General features: G+C 42.3%; 1 protein-coding gene across 2 annotated transcripts in view; it reads left to right on the top strand.

The window, feature by feature from the left end:
* LOC126095112 (DNA-directed RNA polymerase III subunit RPC3) overlaps window positions 1-24,322 on the top strand; it is a 116,263-nt gene that overhangs the window by 88,231 nt on the left and 3,710 nt on the right. For both annotated transcript variants that reach the window (XM_049909821.1, XM_049909820.1), the window contains exons 6-8: window positions 6,601-6,754; window positions 12,933-13,125; window positions 19,690-19,857. In XM_049909821.1, coding sequence (XP_049765778.1) covers window positions 6,601-6,754; window positions 12,933-13,125; window positions 19,690-19,857 — 515 coding nt within the window. The remainder of the gene's footprint in view (window positions 1-6,600; window positions 6,755-12,932; window positions 13,126-19,689; window positions 19,858-24,322) is intronic.

Raw genomic sequence — 24,322 nt, forward strand, 5'->3', positions numbered from 1 at the left:
TGATGCGGCTCTCCATGCTACTCTGTCCTGTGCAAGGTGCTTCATCTCCCAGTACGTACTGCAGCCAACATCCTTCTGAATCTGCTTAGTGTATTCATCTCTAGGTTTCCCTCTGCGATTTTTACCCTCCACACTGCCCTCCAATACTAAATTGGTGATCCCTTGATGCCTCAAAACATGTCCTACCAACCGGTCCCTTCCTCTTGTGAAGTTGTGCCACAAATTGTATTCAGTACCTCCTCATTAGTTATGTGATCTACCCATCTAATCTTCAGCATTCTTCTGTAGCACCACATTTCGAAAGCTTCTATTCTCTTCTTGTCCAAACTATTTATCGACCATGTTTCACTTCCATACATGGCTACACTCCATACAAATACTTTCAGAAACGACTTCCTGTCACTGAAATCTATACTTGATGTTAACAAATTTCTCTTCTTCAGAAACGCTTTCCTTGCCATTGCCAGTCTACATTTTACATCCCCTCTACTTCGACCATCATCAGTTATTTTGCTCCCCAAATAGCAAAACTCCTTTATTACTATAAGTGTCTCATTTCCTAACTTAATTCCCTCAGCATCACCCGACTTAATTCGACTACATTCCATTATCCTTGTTTTGCTTTTGTTGATGTTCATCTTGTACCCTCCTTCCAAGACACTGTCCATTCCGTTCAACTGCTCTTTCGAGTCCTTTGCTGTCTCTGACAGAATTACAGTGTCATCAGCGAACCTCGAAGTTTTTATTTCTTCCCCATGGATTTTAATACCTACTCCGAATTTTTCTTTTGTTTCCTTCATTGCTTGCTCAATGTACAGATTGAATAACATCGGAGAGAGGCTACAACTCTGTCTCACTCCCTTTCACGTCCCTCGACTCTTTATAACTGCCATCTGGTTTCTGTACAAATTGTAAATAGCATTTCGCTCCCTGTATGTTACCCCTGCCACCTTCAGAATTTGAAATAGTGTTCCAGTCAACGTTGTCAACAGCTTTCTCGAAGTCTACAAATGCTAAAAATGTAGGTTTGCCTTTTCTTAATCTAGCTTCTAAGATAAGTCGTAGGGTCAGTATTGCTTCGTGTGTTCCAATATTTGTACGAAATCCAAACTGATCTTCCCCAAGGTCGGCTTATACCAGTTTTTCCAATCGTCTGTAAAGAATTCATGTTTGTATTTTGCAGCCGTGGCTTATTAAACTGATAGTTCGGTAATTTTCACATCTGTCAACACCTGCTTTCTTTGGGATTGGAAGTATTATATTCTTCTTGAAGTCTGAGGGTATTTTGCCTGTCTCACACATTTTGCTCACTAGATGGTAGAGTTTTGTCAGAACTGGCTCTCCCAAGGCTGTCAGTAGTTCTAATGGAATGTTGTCTACTCCTGGGGCCTTGTTACGGCTTAGGTCTTTCAGTGCTCTATCAATCTCTTCATGCAGTATCATATCTCTCATTTCATCTTCATCTACATCCTCTTCGATTTCCATAATATTGTCCTCAAGTACATCACGCTTGTATAGACCCTCTATATACTCCTTCCACCTTTCTGATTTCCCTTCTTTGCCTAGTACTGGGTTTCCATCTGAGCTCTTGATATTCATACAAGTGGTTCTCTTTTCTCCAAAGGTCTCTTTCATTTTCCTGTAGGCAGTATCTATCTTACCCCCAATTGACAGACACCTCTACATTCTTATATTGTCCTCTAGCCATGCCTGCTTAGCCGTTTTCCACTTCCTGTCGATCTCATTTTTAAAATGTTTTATTCCTTTTTGCTTGCTTCAAATACTGCATTTTTCTATTTTCTTCTTTCATCAATTAAATTCAATATTTCTTCTGTCACTCAAGGATTTCTACTAGCCCTTGTCTTTTTACCTATTTGATCCTCTGCTGGCTTCACTACTCCATCCCTCAAAGCTACCCATTCTTCTTCTACTGTATTTCTTTCCCCCATTCCTGTCAATTGTTCCCTTATGCTCTCCCTGAAACTCTGTACAACCTCTCGTTTAGTCAGTTTATCCAGGTCCCATCTCCTTAAATTCCCACCTTTTTGCAGTTTCTTCAGTTTTAATCTACAGTTCATAACCAATAGATTGTGGTCAGAGTCCACATCTGTCCCTGGAAATGTCTTCCAATTTAAAACCTGGTTCCTAAATCTCTGTCTTACCATTACATAATCTGTCTGAAACCTGTCAGTATCTCCAGGCTTCTTCCATGTATAAAATCTTCTTTTGTGATTCTTGAACCAAGTGTTAGCTATGAGTAAGTTATGCTCTGTGCAAAATTCTACCAGGCAGCTTCCTCTTTCATTTCTTCCCCCCAATCAATATTCACCTACTATGTGAATGCATTATTGTGGCCAAGATAGACACAAAGCCCATGCCTACTACAGTAGTACAAGTTTATATGCCAACTAGCTCTGCAGATGGTGAAGAAATTGATGAAATGTATGATGAGATAAAAGAAATTATTCAGATAGTGAAGGGAGACACAAATTTAATAGTCATGGGTGACTGGAATTTGACATAAGGAAAAGGAAGAGAAGGAATAGTAGATGAATATGGATTGGGGCTAAGAAATGCAAGAGGAAGCCGTCTAGTAGAATTTTTGCACAGAGCACAACTTAGTCATAGCTAACACTTGGTTCAAGAATCATGAAAGAAGGTTGTATACATGGGAGAACCCTGGAGATACTAGAAGATTTCAGATAGATTATATAATGGTAAGACACAGATTTAGGAACCAGGTTTTAAATTGTAAGACATTTCCAGGGGCAGATGTGGACTCTGACCACAATCTGTTGGTTCTGAACTGTAGATCAAAACTGAAGAAACAGCAAAAAGATGGGAATTTAAGGAGATGGGACCTGGATAAACTGACTAAACAAGAGTTTATACAGTGTTTCAGGGAGGGCATAAGGGAGCAATTGACAGGAATGGGGGAAAGAAATACAGTAGAAGAAGAATGGGTAGCTCTGAGGGATGGAGTAGTGAGGGCAGCAGAGGATCAAGTAGGTAAAAAGACGAGGGCTAGTAGAAATCCTTGAGTAACAGCAGAGATACCGAATTTAATTGATGAAAGAAGAAAATACAAAAATGCAGTAAGTGAAGCAGGCAAAAAGGAATACAAATGTCTCAAAAATGAGATCGACAGGAAGTGCAAAATGGCTAAGCAGGGATGGCTAGAGGACAGATGTAAGGATGAAGAGGCTTATCTCGTGATGGGTAAGATAGATACAACCTACAGGAAAATTAAAGAGACCTTTGGAGAAAAGAGAACCACTTGCATGAAGATCAAGAGCTCAGATGTAAACCCAGTTCTAAGCAAAGAAGGGAAAGCAGAAAGGTGGACGGAGTATATAGAGGGTCTATACAGCAGCAATGTTCTTGAGGACAATATTATGGAAATGGAAGAGGACGTAGATGAAGATGAAATGGGAGATATGATACTGCGTGAAGAGTTTGAAAGACCTAAGTCGAAACAAGGCCCCGGGAGTAGACAACATTCCATTAGAACTACTGACAGCCTTGGAAGAGCCAGGCCTAACAAAACTCTACCATCTAGTGAGCTATATGTATGAGACAGGCGAAATTCCCTCAGACTTCAAGAATAATATAATTCCAATCCCAAAGAAAGCAGGTGTTGACAGATCTGAAAATTACCGAACTATCAGTTTAATAAGTCACAGTTGCAAAATACTAACATAAATTCTTTACAAACGAATGGAAAAACTGGTATAAGCCGACCTTGGGGAAGATCAGTTTGGATTCCGTACAAATATTGGAACACGTGAGGCATTACTGACCCTACAACTTACCTTAGAAGAAAGATTAAGGAAAGGCAAACCTACGTTTCTAGCATTTGTAGACTTAGAGAAAGCTTTTGACATTGTTGACTGGAATACTCTCTTTCAAATTCTGAAGGCGGCAGGGGTAAAATACAGGGAGCGAAAGGCTATTTACGATTTGTACAGAAACCAGATGGCAGTTATAAAGAGTCGAGGGACGTGAAAGGGAAGCAGTGGTTGGGAAGGGAGTGAGAGAGAGTTGTAGCCTTTCCCCGATTCTATTCAATCTGTACATTGAGCAATCAGTAAAGGAAACAAAAGAAAAGTTCAGAGTAGGTATTGAAATCCATGGAGAAGAAATAAAAACTTTGAGGTTCGCCGATGACATTGTAATTCTGTCAGAGACAGCAAAGGACTTGGAAGAGCAGTTGAACAGAATGGACAGTGTCTTGAAAGGACGGTATGAGATGAACATCAACAAAAGCAAAACAAGGATAATGGAATGTAGTCGAATTAAGTCGGGTGGTGCTGAGGAATTAGATTAGGAAATGAGACACTTAAAGTACCGTAGTAAAGGAGTTTTGCTATTTGGGGAACAAAGTAACTGATGATGGTCGAAGTAGAGAGGATATAAAATGTAGACTGGCAATGGCAAGGAAAGCGTTTCTGAAGAAGAGAAATTTGTTAACATCGAGTATAGATTTGAATGTCAGGAAGTCATTTCTGAAAGGATTTGTATGGAGTGTAGCCATGTATGGAAGTGAAACATGGACGATAAATAGTTTAGACAAGAAGAGAATAGAAGATATCGAAATGTGTGCTACAGAAGAATGATGAAGCTTAGATGGGTAAATCACATAACTAATGAGGAGGTATTGAACAGAATTGGAGAGAAGAGAAATTTGTGGCACCACTTGACTAGAAGAAGGGATTGCTTGATAGGACATATTCTGAGGCATCAAGGGATCACCAATTTAGTATTGGAGGGCAGCGTGGAGGGTAAAAATCGTAGAGGGAGACAAAGAGATGAATAGACTAAGCAGATTCAGAAGGATGTAGGCTGCAGTAGGTACTGGGAGATGAAGAAGCTTGCACAGGATAGAATAGCATGGAGAGCTGCATCAAACCAGTCTCAGGACTGAAGACCACATCAACAACATGTTTCCTTCTCTTCCTTTTCCTACTATTGAATTCCAGTCACCCATGACTATTAAATTTTTGTCCTCCTTCACTATCTGAATAATTTGTTTTATTTCATCATACATTTCTTCAATTCCTTCCTCATTTGCAGAGCTAGTTGGCATATAAACTTGTTCTATTGTAGTAGGTGTGGGGTTCGTGTCTATCTTGGCCACAGTAATGCGTTCACTATGCTGTTTGTAGTAGCTTACTCGCACTCCTATTTTTTTTTTTTTTCATTTTTTTGTATTTATAACCCTGTATTCACCTGACCAGAAGTCTTGTTCCTCCTCCCTCTGAACTTCGCTAATTCCCACTATATCTGACTTTAACCTATCCATTTCCCTTTTTAAATTTTCTAACCTACCTGCCCGATTAAGGGATCTGACATTCTACGCTCCGATCCATAGAACGCCAGTTTTCTTTCTCCTGATAACGACGTCCTCTTGAGTAGCCTGGAGATCTGAATGGGGGACTATTTTACCTCCAGAATATTTTACCCAAGAGGACGCCATCATCATTTAACGATACAATAAAGCTGCATGTCTCGGGAAAAATTACGGCTGTAGTTTCCCCTTGCTTTCAGTCATATGCAGTATCAGCATAGCAAGGCCATTTTGGTTAGTGTTACAAGGCCAGATCAGTCAATCACCCAGACTGTTGCCCCTGCAACTACTGCAAAGGCTGCAGCCCCTCTTCAGGAACCACACGTTTGTCTGGGCTCTCAACAGATACCCCTCCGTTGTGGTTGCACCTACTGTACGGCTATCTGTATCGCTGAGGCATGCAAGCCTCCCCACCAACGGCAAGGTCTATGGTTCATGGGGGGGTCAGTATTAGCCACTCATTATGCAAATAATCTGAAGCTCTATATTCATCGATTAAACAGTTCTGTTTACTACGTTTCAAACAGCGGTGTTGGCAATCGACCTGTATGACAAGAAGTAATATCCTGTAAATTGGGCTCAATATTTACAGATATACAGAAATATTTATTTGAAGAACACCATTCTAATCAAGTAAATATTAAGTACTTAACAGCAGATAAACAGCAGCAAACTGAGATAGCACTAGTTCTCGAATTAGCGGTTTTCATACTAAATCACTCAATAAATTTTGATGGTATAAGTGTGAATATCATTAAGCAGTATAATGGTAATTTATTGTTCAGACAGTGTAGTGATTAAACTTCTATGATTTCGTTGTCATTTGTTCATTTATACCTTGACTTGTTCCACATCCGTAAAGGTTCTCCTTGACAGGATCTATGGATAATGAAGAATCTATCAACAGATAAGAGCCTGTGTTAAATTTGAAAGTAAAGTTGAGAGGCATTTTTTGTTTGAAGTTTGAGTTGCATTCTGAGAAGTGCTCAGATAGTTTAGATGAGAGTGAATCACCAATTAAAGCTATGGATGGTTCCCTCATTCATAACATTCTGTAACTGTCCTCATGAAGAACAACTTTCAGGTTTTGGAACAAGTTTTTCAATCCCAATGGGGTTGCTGCTGCTAATGTTGATGTAATGTGTGTTGTCATAGAGTGAAATTTTGTAATTGCACTATTTTGACCAAAGTATTGTGGCTTAGACTTATTTTGAGGAGTTCGAAGTCACTTATGTGCATTAAAAATGTTTCAGAGGAAGATTCAAGTCAGTTCGTGGGCAAGGATGGGGACAGCGGTGGAGGACAGTATGTCCTTAATATAAAGGAAGCCTTTACTCAGCTGACTTGGACAACTATTGAAAACACCGTTTTGGAACGCTTTGGTTCAAAAGCAGCAAGGATATTTAGGTATGTGTGTTTGACATAGGTGTTATTGGCTAAGTCACTAATTTTTTTACAAGAAGATCCCCACTTTGAAAATGAAGGTAGGGCACAGTGCATAACACAAAGCAAAATGGAGTCCACAAAGCATTGAGTAAATGTTGTCATGCAATTGCTTGTTGAAATTAGCAGTGATAGTTCATGCCTGACCAGAATGTGCCCCCCCCCCCCCAGACACACACACACACACACACACACACACACACACACACACACCAACCCAACCTAAAAATGCCATGTGGAAGTGTCTGCACTAGGGCAATGGACAGCCATCTTGCCTCACCTATTCCCAGAACAGCAAGCTGTGGCTAGCTTCTTGTCAAGCTGTACTGCTCTGCTTTCATCCTGTTTTCCAGTGTACCTGAGCAGTATGAAATTGAATTTAAATTCTTCCGCATACTCAACTGTGGTAAGCTATGGGTTTCAAATGTACTTGCAGGGGCTCCCTGTAACTCCTGAATGAGAAAGGTGGACAGTGCTTTTACAACAAAGACAAGTCGCTCATTTTATTGAATTTGCGTATGTTGGAATAAAATTCTCAGATTACCAAGGGAGTCTTTACAAATGTATTGATCCTACATTCGTAAGAGGAGGGACATTAGAAAGACAGCAAGACGTTAGAATGAGAAATAAAAAAACAATACACTGAAAATTATTTTAAAAGAAAATGGCACTACTGATGTACTAAAACAAGGTAGTCACCATACAGATTGGCCAACGACGTGCCATGTTACTGACGGTTAGATTATGCTCGTTCACTGGAGATTCTGAACTGAAGACAGCAATTAAACAGGACTTGAACTGCGATATTTTGCTAGTCAAAGTTGATTCCGGTTGAGGGAGGAATAATCTGTTGGTAACATCTATGCAGATCACAGTTTTGAGTTCAATGTGATCAGAGTTCATTTTTTTCTGCTAATCCAAGGTCAACTGCTTTGCAAAATTCACTGCCTTTGAAGAAATTGCACATTAATGCCGTTCAAGGCATGAACAAATTTACCCATCAGAGAAGTTGGTTCAGAACATACAAAATGTATTTGGAATGTTTTAGAGATGTGGAAAGACTGACTCTTTGTTAGATGACAGTGCTGATGGAAATGAGTGAGATGGTAGAAGAGACACCTGAAGATACAACTGATGCTCAGAACAAAATCCTCTTCCATTTCATTTCTTCTCAATAGATGAGGAGCATCATGTGCACGCGGGAGATTAGTGGTTGGAGGTGACCAAAAAGAAGTTGCATTTTGTGAAATCACTTTCTCATGGTTTACCTCTTTCTACTGTGAAGTGTATGGCAGAGGGTACTTACTATTATACCACACATTAGGTTTTGTTATTGTTCCATTTATCTTAGAAGAAAGATTAAGGAAAGGCTAACCTACATTTCTAGCATTTGTAGACTTGCAGAAAGCTTTTGACAATGTTGACTGGAATACTCTCTTTCAAATTCTGAAGGCGGCAGGGGTAAAATACAGAGAGCGAAAGGCTATTTACAATTTGTACAGAAACCAGATGGCAGTTATAAAGAGTCGAGGGACATGAAAGGGAAGCAGTGGTTGGGAAGGGAGTAAGACAGGGTTGTAGCCTCTCCCCGATGTTATTCAATCTGTATATTGAGCAAGCAGTAAAGGAAACAAAAGAAAAATTTGGAGTAGGTATTAAAATCCATGGAGAAGAAATAAAAACTTTGAGGTTCACCAATGACATTATAATTCTGTCAGAGACAGCAAAGGACTTGGAAGAGCAGTTGAATGGAATGGACAGTGTCTTGAAAGGAGGGTATAAGATGAACATCAACAAAAGCAAAAAGAGGATAATGGAATGTAGTCGAATTAAGTCGGGTGATGCTGAGGGAATTAGATTAGGAAATGAGGCACTTAAAATAGTAAAGGAGTTTTGCTATTTGGGGAGCAAAATAACTGATGATGGTCGAAGTAGAGAAGATATAAAATGTAGACTGGCAATGGCAAGGAAAGCGTTTCTGAAGAAGAGAAATTTGTTAACATCGAGTATAGATTTAAGTGTCAGGAAGTCATTTCTGAAAGTATTTGTATGGAGTGTAGCCATGTATGGAAGTGAAACATGGACGATAAATAGTTTGGACAAGAAGAGAATAGAAGCTTTCGAAATGTGGTGCTACAGAAGAATGCTGAAGATTGGATGGGTAGATCACATAACTAATGAGGAAGTATTGAATAGGATTGGGGTGAAGAGAAGATTGTGGCACAACTTGACCAGAAGAAGGGATCGGTTGGTAGGACATGTTCTGAGGCATCAAGGGATCACCAATTTAGTATTGGAGGGCAGCGTGGAGGGTAAAAATCGTAGAGGGAGACCAAGAGATGAATACACTAAGCAGATTCAGAAGGATGTAGGTTGCAGTAGGTACTAGGAGATGAAGAAGCTTGCACAGGATAGAGTAGCGTGGAGAGCTGCATCAAACCAGTCTCAGGACTGAAGATCACAACAACAACAACAACAACATTGTTCCATCATATATGGTTTGCAGGTTGGCCGACCACTGAAATGCCTCTCTGCAACCTGTAAATTTGATGTGATCTTATCTCTGTGATCCCTATGTGAGAAATAATTTTATTGCATGTTCAGAGTGGGTGGCCCATCTAGTTTTTCTTATTATGCTTTACAATGACCCCTCCACTTGACAAAACTTAGCTTCCGCAGTATGCAGCACTGTGAGTAAGCAGTTATTTGTCCTTGTGTGATATTGGTTTTTGGTGTACATACGATCCAGCTAGAACCATATTACTCAAGTAATACATCTGATGAATAAAATAAATTTGAGTACGCGTGGACCACAATGTAGCTGATAACAGATAACAACACAGCATGGTAAAGGACAACAAATACAGTTATTTTAGATTGAGCAGGAGAAAGGGAAAGGATAAAGCATATAAAACAATTCATTTTGGAGCAATATTGTGAAATTACCTTCTGGTTGTACAATGGCTTCCAACAGGTTTATTTATTTACATGCCATACCATACTTCCAAAATCAAAGAAAAAAAATTGTACTTAATGTAAAAGCACATCAGTTCTTACACTCACAAACATAAAGGAATTTTAGCTACAGCTTAATTAATTATTTTTTTATTGTACAATATTTTGCCAGTGCTACAGCCTTTAAGAGGACAAGATTGGCCATTGCTTGTACGTTAAACAATAGAGCAGAGCACACTTCTTGAGGTAACCTGTTTGTCTGATCTCTCCGACTGTTGTGCTTATTCCAAAAGTCAATAGTTTTCTATTACTTAATAAGATTAAAAATTATTTTGGTAAGATTATCATTCCTAAAGAGTAGAGATGTGGAAATGTATTAATAATTGCAAAAATTGATTGGACAAAATTTTGAAGGTAATTTATGAATCAGCGCACAATCTTGGGCGTATTTTAACTGATGCCAATATCAACAGACCTTGAATATAATTACATTCAAGGTCAACTGCTGCTTCCACTAGTGTGTGGTACCAAATAATCACAACCATTGAAATTGTCAATCTGTCTGTAAGTTCTTAAACACACGAAGCACAATATTTTTAATATATGTAAACAGAGTTCAATAGGTGCCCCTCAAGTCTGAGTCATTACCTTCACATTAATTCCATTGTGTTTGTCTTGAGCATGACAATGTCTATGCAGGAATGCTTCCCAGATACAGCATTAATTATTCTTGTCCGCACTGAACCTCTTAATGCAGTATCTGGGTGGCATGAACAGCTAGGAGTTGAACTTATAACTGTGCAAATAAATATTAATTTTTTAATAACCTTTTATAATACTTTTAATGAACAGTTAAAATACACACTTTTAACAATGCTGGTATGATGGATGCAAGCATACGTCTGTACGCTACCACTTCCCAAAACAGAAGGGTGAAGGTACACGAAGTAATAAATTTAAGAGTGTTTTTCTTACTTTGTTTCATACAGATATTTAACAATGTGTCAAAACATTATCCTTGCCGCAAAACAACCCGTTAATTTACTTTTGGCGGTGTCTTTGGTTTATAGCTCATTCAGTTTACATATAGCTTATATATTAGAAAAGGAAAGAAAGAAAAATAATATGATTCTATACACCAACTATTTTGAAGAGTTTACTAAATAAGATTCTATGTTGTATTTTGTCATATGCAGCTGTCAGATCAACAAACGTCCCACCTGTTACATTCTTAGTCATACCTGCTCTCTGAACAGAATAAAGGCATTTTTCTCGAAAAAGTATGTCCAATCTTCTTCTTCTTCTTCTTTTGTGATTTGTGTTCTAGGCAATCTGATAAGGGCCAACAGATTGATGAACCATACATTGCCTGGAGATTATTGGAAAATGAACTCAACTTCAGAATTTCAAATGGGCAAAAGATTACTACAAATGAAAAGATGTCTCAAAATTGAACTTTTTTGTCAAAAATTTATTTTTTATTTATTTTACAGTATTTCGATTATATCAGAAAATTTTTCCTGGAGCTGACGATCTGAACAGTGGGTAATGGAAGAAGAATAATGAACATCCCTTTTCATACTGCAGTGAGGGGAAAATTTTTGTTCACAATTAAGTTTGAATAAAATTAAGTGACCTGAGTATCTCATGATGTATACAGTGTTCAAATGACTTCGGTAATGCAGCCGGGTGACAACAGTCGATATTTGGACACGAGCACACCCTGTCATTTTCGAGGCATAGCAAGTAAGCAGTGCACAAGGGAATCCAAAACTTTTGCACAGCTCTTGCTTGCTGCAGTTATGCCTAGGCTGCCTTCCTGCAAGTTATTTGACCACTGATTAAAATTTATTTGCAGTTTCATCACTTACAAGAAATTATGAGAAAAATATTTTTTTTATTTGATTTATAGCAATAGAATATGGCAGAAACTTTTTTAACAAGTAAGCATTTTGAGAGCCCTGAAGTATCTCTTTGTATTTCAGCAACCAACAGGCTTTTATGTCATCCTGAATTGTAGGAAACAGTAGATTCACATTGTTCGCCCCCTCCCAAAAGTAATAATGAGGGGGAGTTAAATCTAACATGTGGTGCTAGTCAAGGGAAAGAAAGCACTGTTTAGACAAATCATGTTAAATTTTGAGAGCGCTTTCCAATGGTACTATTTTTTCCTCATGTTACAATTTGAAATCCCAAGGAAATGTAAAGATTGCTATTCTAGTTTCCTTATTGGTTTGCTTACAACACCATCCCCCCTCCCCTCCCCCTCCCAAAGAAAGGTCCGATGTGCTGTTCCAAGGAACAGGTGGTTTTGAAAAACCCATCTGTTCAGATAAAAGTTCCACTTCCACCAGTGGTTAGAGATTAGTCAGAATTATACATTAAAAGGCTTTGCAGATGATGAGAAAGTGATATTGGCCTGTAGTGATTTACCAGAAGATAAATATTAAGAAATATGCACATATGGCACTGTTGCCTGAGGATACTGATAAATATTTGTGGAAGTTTGGTGTTTCAATTTGCTAAGTCTCTTGCACAAATTTACTTACTGATCATGAAATTACTCACATGAAAAAAATCACCTCATGTTGAGTCACACACATACAAATTGGTCAGTCTCCAATGCTTATCCTGTGGAAGTGAGTGGAGATCATTGTGTGATGGAAGCACATAATTTTCATGAGATTAGATTAATTACAGCACACACAGTGGCATTTAAACAAGCATTCTTTCCATGCTCCATATGTGAATGGAATGTGAAGAAACCTTAATAAATGCTGCAATAGAACATACCCACTGCCATGCATTTCACAGTGGTTTGCAGAATGCAGATGTAGATGTCCACTTCGTAAATCAGGATCCTTTGGGGGGGGGGGGGATGCAAGTATGTGATGCCTGTTCTATGAAATTATAGAACTACATTGAAAATTTTCAAATATATTTGGGTCTGATCACAGATATCACATAGTTCGGTAACAGCCCCCCCCCCTCCCCCTCCCTCGCAAATCCATGTCAGTTTACCAGTTATCCCTTTTTTTCCACTGTATGTAATAAGTACACACAGTTCTAATATTGTTGAGCTTCATTTAATCATTTTTGTAATTTGATTGTATCACATAATGTAAACTAAAGTTGTCCTTGCATAATGAATAAAAAATTTACTTGAAATTGAATGGAATTATTTCAGGTTGGTTAGAGCAAAGGAGTTCGTGGAACAAGAACAAATACAACAGTTGGTGATGATCCCAGCAAAAGAAGCTAAACTGTACACATATCGACTGTTGCAAGAAAATTTTATACAAATGCAAGAACTGCGCAAGACAATGTCTACAAATCAGCCAAATAAGACATTTTTTCTGTTTCATATAGATCTAAACCAGGTGAATAAATTTGATCTTTTTCAAGGTTTGCTGCTGCAACAGGTAACACTTACTTCACATCAAGACAGTTTGAGCACTTGTTTTGTAGAATATCTTAACAGTTAGCAAATTAATCTTTTGGAGGTGCTGCAAACAATAAATTTCGATGCTCCAGCTGTCTACACTGCAACAAGATCAGTCAAAATGCAATTTTGTGGGACATGAAATTTAGACTTTCGCAGAATAAGACATTACAAAAGCAAAACCTGTTATAGATTGACATTGAAGGGAAAATATATCTTTAGTGGAACATAGCAACTGAAGTTTTAAAAATATGGATCAAAACTTAAAATCCATAACCAGTTTGTTGTAAGAATGGAAAATGTCTGTTCACAGAATACAGACTAAAAAAGGCATTAATGGTTTGAAAGCTCTTTCTGATCTGTTATAAGTGTTTGCAGTGACTGGTTACCCTTAAGCACTTTTGTTCATTATTTATGCTTTTTGTTCTTGAAAAACATAATTAAAATCACACTGAGGGCTAGCAGTCTGTAGTGGTCACTTGCCATCGCTGCATATGCCTTGTCAGCTAACTGCTATTTCTTTCTGTTCTTAACAAATTATCCATTCAGTGTTGTTAACATCATTGGAATATTGCACAGTAGACCTTTCCTGTCTGTGAAGAATCCTATATGTTGCCTTTACCTTACTTTAAATTCTTGAAGAAAGTAATTAAACAATAGAAACCTCAAGTTGTTAATTATTTTAAAATCAGTCCATATTATTTTTAGAGTTGCTTTTGAGATCTCTATTTTTTAGTGGCTTGTTTTCCTAAAGGCAAAACTCTATCATGACTAATTGAACATGGTTTAATATTTATTGAAGTCTGGGACCTGATGGTCAATTAGATGGAGGCTGATGTCCTTAGAGGTGTCAAAAGGTACTGAAAGATTAAATAAATGTTGGACGGGAAATGAAACCATGGTCTAGAGGTATTGGCTTTGACTACTAGTCAAATTGTCTTGGATTTAAACCTTGTTACTGCTTAAATCTTCAGTAAAAAATCATCAGCAATGGTGGCTGAAGACTTCCGCCAGAACATCAACCCGCCAGAAGGTCACCCTTGTTCTGATGAGAATGGTCTTGTCAAAGAGGGTGAAGGGACGGACAGAGGTTCTGGATACTCTTTTTATCATCAGGGTGGAAAACTGTCTCTAAAAGTCAGATTAATGGCATGAGGGTGTAGAAGGCCACGGGAACCACTGCATTAAAGATACAAAATGTATATTCACAGAATGTAGCCTGTAATCAAAAAAGTGTCATGATCTCTACATTAGCTAAAGATTCCAAGCTTGTCTCCTATTCAGATCACCAGGAGGGACTGCCAAGAAGGAGCTGACCAGGAGAAAAAGAGGGAATAACCAACAAAGGAATAACATTCATGACTTGGAGTGTCTGAAGTTTGGACATGGTATGAGCATTAGAGGATCTGAAAATGGAAGTGCTGAGGCTCAGTCTAGATACAGTGGGGGCTCAGTGAAGTTGCTTGGTTGGTTTAAAAGAGGTCATTGGTCCCTCGTTCCGAATAAAATAATTCCACAAGGGTGGAAGTAAAATAACCAAGACATACAAAACACAGCTGGAAGAAAGGAGAAAAACACAAGCATGACAGAATGGCAACAAACACTAAAATGGACAAAATCGGACCAGAAAATCACAGAGATGCAAGAAACATGCAGAAGAGATCAAAACAAGAGAGCTGACTACCATGGCTGGCTAACAATGAGAATAAAAAGGAGAAGCCAGCCACTCTGCAACAAATTAAAACGTCCACCGTAAAAGCACTATGGTGGAGGACACAGAGGGACAAAGGACATGCACTAAAACTTAGATCAAATGATAAAACCCACCCTCAAGAATAAAAAGTAAAACTAAAGCTGCAGTTGAGGCAGTGTTGCCCAACACCAAAGGTAGGGTGCTGGGAAAGTTAGAAGTCCACCGCAGAGGGGCTAAAACTCGATGACCATCATTTGTGAGCCACAGCGACACCGAGGTGGGTCCTCCCAATGGAGGAGATAACCATGCATTAGCCCTGTATGGCCAATGCGGAGCCAGCAGAGGACAACTGATTCCCTGTGAAAGGACCGCATGGAAGACTTCCACACTTCCGTAGTCTCCCTTATGATATGCAGTTTTTGTGCGTACTGTTATGCCATTCCATCTCCCAAAACCGAGAAACCCTGCAGCATAAGACAGAATGCAGGTCAGTTTCAGAGATGCCCATCTCCAGAAGCAGTTTCTGTATAGCCTGTTTGGCCAGCCTGTCAGCAAGTTCGTTGCCTGTGATTCCGACGTGTCCAAGGTTCACGCAAACACCACTGATCGACAGGAGCCTTCCAGGGCATAGGTGGACTCCTGAAAAGACGCTTCCAAAGGATGGCGAGGGTAGCACTGGTCGATAGCTTGTAGGCAGCTCAAGGAGTCAGTACAGAGGAGAAAAAACTCGCCAGGGCATGAGTGGATGTGCTCAGAGCACGAGATATGGCTGCCAGCTCTGGAGTGAAAACGCTGTAGCCATCTGACAAGGAGTGCTGTTCAATATGTCCTCCATGAGCATATGCAAAGCCTACGTGACCATCAGCCATAGAGCCGTCAGTGTAAACGACTTCACGGCCCCAGTATGTGTCGAGAATCAAGAAGAAGTGATAGCGGAGAGCCACAGGTTTAACGGAGTCCTTAGGGCCATGCGAAAGGTCCAGAAGAATCTGCAGCCTAGGTGTACACCATGGAGGTGTATGTGAAGGACCTCAAGGAGAGGTGGTAGTAGTAATGGGAAGGACTTCAGTTCAGACAGAAAGGAATGGACGCAAACCGCAATCTTAAGCCCTGACCTAGGCTGCCGATGTGGGAGATGAACCGCCATGGTTGGAAAAAAGAAGACAGTAATTCAGATGCGCAGGAGAACTATGAATGTGTGCAACATAACTGGCGAGCAGTTGTGCACACCTAACCTTCAATGGATGGACTCCGGCTTCACCAGGACACTGGTCACTGGACTCATTCTAAAAGGTGCTATCACTAGGTGAATGCCACAGTGGTGCACTGGGTCTAGTAAACATAATGCTGAGGGTACCGCTGAATCGTAAACCAGACTCTTGTAAAGCAGACTCCCATAGTCAAGGCATGATTGAACAAGGCCTGTGTAGAGCTGCTGCAGCGTAGAGCGATCTGCACCCCAGTTGGTGCTGCTCAGGCAGCGGAAGGCATTGAGGTGCTGCCAGCACTTCAGCTTAAGCTGACGAAGGTGAGGTAGCCAAGTCAATCGGGTGTCAAAAGCCAGTCTTAAGAATCGATATGTCTCCACTACAGTGAGTGAATCATCATTAAGGTAAAGTTCTGGTTCTGGATGAATGGTGCGACACCGACAGAAAAGAAAATTAAGGATCTCACCATATAGCGGAGACGCTGAGTCAGAGAGAAGCACAACAAAAACATTGCCACAAATAAAGCTTTCTGCCCATAAGGCCTTCGTCAAAAATACACAACTCACACACACATGACTGCAGTCTCAAGCAACTGTATCCACACTGTGAGAAGCAGCACCAGGGCATGATGGGAGTGGCGACTGGCTGGGGGTAAGGAGGAGGCTGGGGCGGGGAGGGTGAGGGATTGTAGTGTATGTGTGGTGGACAGTGCAGTGCTGCTGGGGAGCTGAGGTGGAGGGAGTGTAAGGCAGCTATGTGCAGTCGCGAGGGTAGATGGAGAACAGAGGAGAGGTGGGGAGTCCTTATGTTGTGCCTATCTGCGACTCAGCATGTTCGCTATATAGTGAGTGGCAACTTTCCTTTCATAATATTGTTACATTCCATTGTTTGGAGATTAAGACTGAAGGGAAAAAATCAAGACAGTCATAGGATTTGTGGATCATGGAAAGAGGGGAGGGACAACAACACTGAGATAAATAAAAAAACAGGGAGAAGTTGCAGTGAAAATGAGTAATATACAATATGTACAAGAACAAAGAGTAGAAGACCGAGAGCAGTGAAGAAGTATTACAGAATGTGTGGAATAGAATTAACATTCTCTCAACTACAGAGTAGAGACTGAGAGTAAATCTAAGAAAGATGAAAGTAGTGAGAAGTAGTAAGAAAGAAAACAGCGAGAAAATTATCAGAATTGGTGATCCTGAAGTATGAAGTTCAGGAATTCTGCTACCTAGGTAGCAAAGTAAGACATTGAGCACAGCAAGGAGAACGTAAAAAGCATACTAGCATCAAAAAAGGGCATTCCTGAGAGCTTTACTGTATTCCTTTGTTACATATGTTGTGCTACTGTAATGCTTCCTTCAAGGTTCTTGGATTTTTACTTGCATTGTAGTAAAGTGAATTACAGTCCAGTTTTATAGGTGTAAAAGCTTTCAGTGCATTCATTATATAGCACGATAAGATAAAAAATAATAAGTCACAGCTGCAAAATACTAACACGAATTCTTTACAGACGAATGGAAACACTGGTAGAAGCCGACCTCGGGGAAGATCAGTTTGGATTCCGTAGAAATGTTGGAACACATGAGGCAGTACTGACCTTAAGACTTATCTTAGAAGAAAGATTAAGGAAAGGCAAACCTACGTTTCTAGCATTTGTAGACTTAGAGAAAGCTTTTGACAATGTTGACTGGAATACTCTTTCACATTCTAAAGGTGGCAGGGGTAAAATACAGGGAGCGAAAGGCTATTTACAATTTGTACAGAAACCAGATGGCAGTTATAAGAGTCGAGGGACATGAAAGGGAAGCAGTGGTTGGGAAGGGAGTAAGACAGGGTTGTAGCCTCTCCCCAATGTTATTCAATCTGTATATTGAGCAAGCAGTAAAGGAAACAAAAGAAAAATTTGGTGTAGGTATTAAAACCCATGGAGAAGAAATAAAAACTTTGAGGTTTGCTGATGACATTGTAATTCTGTCAGAGACAGCAAAGGACTTGGAAGAGCAGTTGAACGGAATGGACAGTGTCTTGAAAGGAGGGTATAAGATGAACATCAACAAAAGCAAAACGAGGATAATGGAACGTAGTCGAATCAAGTCGGGTGATGCTGAGGGAATTAGATTAGGAAATAACACACTTGAAGTAGTTTTGATATTTGGGGAGCAAAATAACTGATGATGGTCGAAGTAGAGAGGATATAAAATGTAGACTAGCAATGGCAAGGAATGCGTTTCTGAAGAAGAGAAATTTGTAACATCAAGTATAGATTTCAGTGACAGGAAGTCATTTCTGAAAGTATTTGTATGGAGTGTAGCCATGTATGGAAGTGAAACATGGACGATAAATAGTTTGGACAAGAAGAGAATAGAAGCTTTCTAAATGTGGTGCTACAGAAGAATGCTGAAGATTAGATGGGTAGATCACATAACTAATGAGGAGGTATTGAATACAATTGGGGAGAAGAGGAGTTTGTGGCACAACTCGACAAGAAGAAGGGACCGGTTGGTAGGACATGTTCTGAGGCATCAGGGGATCACAAATTTAGCATTGGAGGGCAGTATGGAGGGTAAAAATCGTAGAGGGAGACCGAGAGATGAATACACTAAGCAGATTCAGAAGGATGTAGGTTGCAGTAGGTACTGGGAGATGAAAAAGCTTGCACAGGATAGAGTAGCATGGAGAGCTGCATCCAACCAGTCTCAGGACTGAAGACCACAACAACAACAACAACAACAACAACAACAAGATAAAAAAAAATTTATTTTTTTGATGTAGTCTTTCTCTTTGTGGTAGAATACAAATAATGAAATCAATGAAGATAATCACTTACTGTATAGCAAAGGTGTTATGTGGCAGGTTATGCATTTGTAAGTTAAGCTTTTATGTTCCATTTATTGTTCATAGCACCAGCTCTATTGTATGAGTTATTACTGATTAGGTTCACTGTTTGATCTGTCTTTATTTTACCACTTGATGATAGTCAAGACTGTGTCACCACAAAACAGCTAGACTTCAAACTGACATATGTTCTACCAACGGAGCTACCAAAGCACGACTCACCCCCCGTCCTCACAGCTTTACTTCTGCTAGTACCTCGTCTCCAACCTTCCAAACTTTACAGAAGCTCTCCTGCGAACATTGCAGAACTAACACTCTTGAAAGAAAGGATATTGTGGAGACATGGTTTAGCCACAGCCTGGGGTGTGTTTCCAGAATGAGATTTTCACTCTGCAGCAGAGTGTGTGCTGACATGAAACTTCCTGGCAGATTAAAACTGTGTGCTGGACTGAGACTTGAACTCAGAACCTTTGCCTTTCGCAGGCAAGTGCTCTACTGGTAGAGACTCGGTCTGGCACACAGTTTTAATCTGCCAGGAAGTTTCATATCAGCACACACTCTGCTGCAGAGTGAAAATCTCATTCTGGTGACGTGTGTTCATTCAAGTGGAGATGGTTTCTCTTTTTTGGGCCATGCCTTACACAGTGCTGAGGAGAGTATTTGAAATTTGACTTATCGGCATGAAGTGTATTGCGATTCTTAACTGCCTTACAAATTTGTAATAATCCTTATTTTAGAAAGATTATATTCTTTAAATTTTCAGGTGGCAAGAATGATGCTGGAAGTGTGCTACCATGCCACATACAATGCAATGATACGTAGGGAACATGAAAAGAATGAGAATCGTAGACTTATTGAGAAGCAGCAGCGTATTGCCTCCATAACACAGAACTTGCGTGAGCAGGGAGCAACTCCAGAACAGTTAGCCGAGGTACGTACAAGACCTTGAATTGTAACACAATTCACACATTCATGCCATATTTTTTTAAAAAAATGCAAGCTCCATTTTCAGTGTTATTCTCCCAACAGCTCAAAGACATAAGTTTCAGTATTCAGAATTATATGTAGGCCTTTTATGATTTAGAGACTAAACAACAGATGATGTAAGAAGGTAAGAAAAGTAGTACGTGCAGCTAAAGTGACAAGTCAATATTTGTTGAGGGGATAGTAGAAAGCAACCCTTAGAATTGTTAAAGAGTATTATTTCATTTCTTGCTGAGAAACTAGTATTTTAGTATTACTGTTGGGATTTTTTTTAAATTACAGACTTCACACAAATGAGCAGGTGAATAGGCTTTCATGTCAACAAAAGGCCAGTTATAACATCACCAACAGGGCCTGTACCTCCCTAACACTATAGGTTGGTTGGTTTGGGGGGGATGAAAGGGACCAGACTGCGACGGTCATCGGTCCCTTTTTCCAAAAAAGTAAAACCACCCAAAGAGAATAAAAAACGAACAACAGGAAAGACGTCAGACGACACAGGACAAGAAATACCCCTACAGAGATCAGACGAAACAAATTAAAATCACACAGTGTGACAGTGGTTGGCCGACCATAGAGATAAAAAGGAAAAGCCAACCACCGAGAACACATTAAAAACTCAGCGTAAAATCGTAGGCCAATGGCCAGAATCAACACAAACGAACAGAACAAACACTCAGAGTAAATAATAAAAACCCCCCTGCCCGAATAAAACGGAAAACTAAGTCAGCCATACCAGGGTCATCACATAAGGGGGCAGGGAGCATATCAGGCAGCGCAAATGTCTGCCTGACCACAGCTAAAAGGGGGCAGGCCAACAAAATGTGGGCCACTGTCAAAGCCGCCCCGCAGCGACATACAGGAGGGTCCTCCCGGCGCAGTAAATAACTGTGTGTCAGGTGGGAGTGGCCAATGCGGAGCCGACAAAGGACGACAGAGTCCCTGCGGTTGGCTCGCAGGGATGACCGCCACACAGTCGTCGTCTCCTTGATGGCCACACAGTCGTCGTCTCCTTGATGGCCACACAGTCGTCGTCTCCTTGATGGCACGGAGTTTATTGGGCATGATCCGATTGCGCCATTCAGCGTCCCAAAGCGCAAAAACGTTTCGGCGGAGGACTGCCCGCAAATCAGTCTCTGGGAGGCCAACGTCCAGAGACTGTTTACTCGTGGCCTCTTTCGCCAGGCGGTCAACATGTTCATTGCCCGGGATACCGACATGACCGGGGGTCCACACAAAGACCACAGAGCGGCCGCAACGCGCTAGAGTATGCAGGGACTCATGGATAGCCATCACCAGACGAGAACGAGGAAAACACTGGTCGAGAGCTCGTAAACCGCTCAGGGAATCGCTACAGATAACGAGGGACTCACCTGAGCAGGAGCGGATATACTCTAGGGCATGAAAGATGGCGACTAGCTCAGCAGTGTAAACGCTGCAGCCAGCCGCCAAGGACCGTTGTTCGGAATGGTCCCCTAGAGTTAGCGCATACCCGACACGACCAGCAACCATCGAACCGTCGGTGTACACAATTCCAGAGCCCTGATACGTGGCCAGGATGGAATAAAAGCGGTGGCGGAAGGCCTCTGGAGGGACCGAGTCCTTCGAGCCCTGTGCCAAGTCGAGCCGAAGGCAAGGGCGAGGAACACACCACGGGGGTGTACGCAGAGGCGCCCGGAAAGGAGGTGGAACTGGGAAAAACCCAAGCCCGCAGAGAAGCTCCTTGATGCGTACGGCGATCGGACAACCCGACCGGGGCCGACGGTCTGGCAGATGGATGACTGACTGCGGGAACAGGACACGATAATTTGGATGCCCGGGTAAGCTAAAAACATGGGCAGCATAAGCGGCCAGCAAACATTGGCGTCGGAACCGCAGTGGAGGTACACCTGCCTCCACTAGGACGCTGTCCACAGGGCTGGTGCGGAAAGCACCAGTGGCAAGGCGTATCCCGCTGTGGAGAATTGGGTCCAGCACCCGCAACGCAGATGGGGATGCTGAGCCATAAGCTAGGCACCCATAATCCAGGCGAGACTGGATTAACGCCTGGTAGAGCCGCAACAGGGTAGATCGGTCGGCGCCCCAGCGGGTGTGGCTCAAACAACGCAGGGCGTTGAGATGCCGCCAACACGCTTGTTTAAGCTGCCGGATATGAGGCAGCCAAGTCAACCGGGCATCAAAAAGGACACCCAAAAACCTGTGGGTCTCCACCACAGCAAGAAGTTAGTCGGCAAGATAAAGCCGCGGCTCAGGATGGACCGTTCGGCGCCGGCAGAAATGCATAACGCGGGTCTTGGCAGCCGAAAACTGAAAACCACGCGCTACAGCCCAAGACTGCGCCTTGCGGATTACGCCCTGTAGCTGACGTTCAGCTGCTGCAATGCTAATAGAACTATAGTAAAGACAGAAGTCGTCAGCATACGGGGAAGCGGAGACAGAATTTCCTACTGCCGCAGCGAGACCGTTTATTGCAATTAAAAACAGGCAGACACTGAGGACAGAGCCCTGGGGTACCCCGTTCTCCTGGACGAGGGAGGAACTATACGAGGCCGCGACTTGCACGCGGAAGGTACGATACGACAGAAAATTTCTGATAAAGATCGGCAGAGGGCCCCGAAGACCCCATCCATGAAGCGTAGAAAGGATGTGATGACGCCATGTCGTATCGTACGCCTTCCGCATGTCGAAAAAGACAGCGACCAGGTGCTGACGGCGGGCAAAGGCTGTACGGATGGCCGACTCAAGGCTCACCAGATTGTCGGTGGCGGAGCGGCCTTTACGGAACCCACCCTGAGACGGAGCCAGAAGGCCCTGAGACTCAAGCACCCAATTTAAGCGCCGGCTCACCATCCGTTCAAGCAACTTGCAAAGAACGTTGGTGAGACTAATGGGACGGTAGCTGTCCACCTCCAGGGGGTTCTTTCCAGGTTTCAAAATGGGGATGACAATACTTTCCCGCCATTGCGACGGAAACTCACCCTCGACCCAGAGACGGTTGTAAAGGTCGAGGAGGCGTCGCTTGCAGTCCACTGAAAGGTGTTTCAGCATCTGACAGTGGATGCGATCTGGCCCGGGAGCGGTATCAGGGCAAGCGGCAAGGGCACTCTGAAATTCCCACTCACTGAATGGAGCGTTGTAGGGTTCAGAAGCGTTGGTGCGAAAAGAAAGGCTCCGACGTTCCATCCGCTCTTTAATGGAGCGGAAGGCCTGGGGGTAATTCGCAGAAGCGGAACTCATAGCAAAATGCTCTGCTAAGCGGTTTGCAATGACGTCGGAGTCAGTACAAACTGCTCCATTCAGTGAGAGCGCAGGGACGCTGGCAGGGGTCCGATAGCCGAAGACCCGTCAAATTTTGGCCCAGACCTGCGATGGAGTGACATGGAGTCCAATGGTGGACACATACCGCTCCCAGCACTCTTTCTTGCCTTGGCGGATAAGGAGGCGGGCCCGCGCACGCAGCCGTTTGAAGGCGATAAGGTGGTCCATGGAGGGATGTCGCTTGTGACGCTGGAGCGCCCGCCGGCGATCTTTAATTGCTTCAGCGATCTCAGGCGACCACCAAGGCACAGCCCTCCGCCGAGGGGACCCAGAAGAACGGGGAATGGCAGACTCGGCGGCAGTGACGATGCCGGCGGTGACCGATGTAACCACCGCATCAATGGCATCAGTTGAGAGAGGCTCAATAGCGGCAGTGGAGGAGAACAAGTCCCAGTCAGCCTTATTCATAGCCCATCTGCTAGGGCGCCCAGAAGAGTGACGCTGTGGTAGTGACAGAAAAATCGGAAAGTGGTCACTACCACACAGGTCGTCATGCACACTCCAGTGGACAGATGGGAAGAGGCTAGGGCTACAGATTGAAAGGTCAATGGCGGAGTAGGTGCCATGCGCCACACTGAAGTGTGTGGAGGCACCACCATTCAAAATCGAGAGATCGAGTTGCGACAATAAATGCTCAACGGTGGCGCCTCGACCTGTTGCCACTGACCCACCCCACAGAGGGTTATGGGCGTTAAAGTCGCCCAGTAATAAGAAAGGTGGCGGCAATTGGGCTATCAGCGCAGCCAGGACATGCTGCGCGACATCACCCTCCGGTGGAAGGTAAAGACTGCAGATGGTAAGAGCCTGCGGCGTCCACACCCTAACAGCAACAGCCTCTAAAGCTGTTTGTAGAGGGACAGACTCGCTGTGAAGAGAGTTGAGGACATAGATGCAGACGCCACCAGACACCCTTTCATAAGCTGCTCGGTTCTTATAATAACCCCGATAGCCACGGAGGGCGGGGGTGCGCATTGCTGGAAACCAAGTTTCATGCAGAGCAATGCAGAGGAAAGGGTGAAGGCTGAGAAGTTGGCGGAGCTCAGCTAGATGGTGGAAGAAACCGCTGCAGTTCCACTGGAGGATGGTTTTGTCCA

Source organism: Schistocerca cancellata, chromosome 8 (genome assembly GCF_023864275.1).
Source record: "Schistocerca cancellata isolate TAMUIC-IGC-003103 chromosome 8, iqSchCanc2.1, whole genome shotgun sequence".
NCBI lineage: Eukaryota > Metazoa > Arthropoda > Insecta > Orthoptera > Acrididae > Schistocerca > Schistocerca cancellata.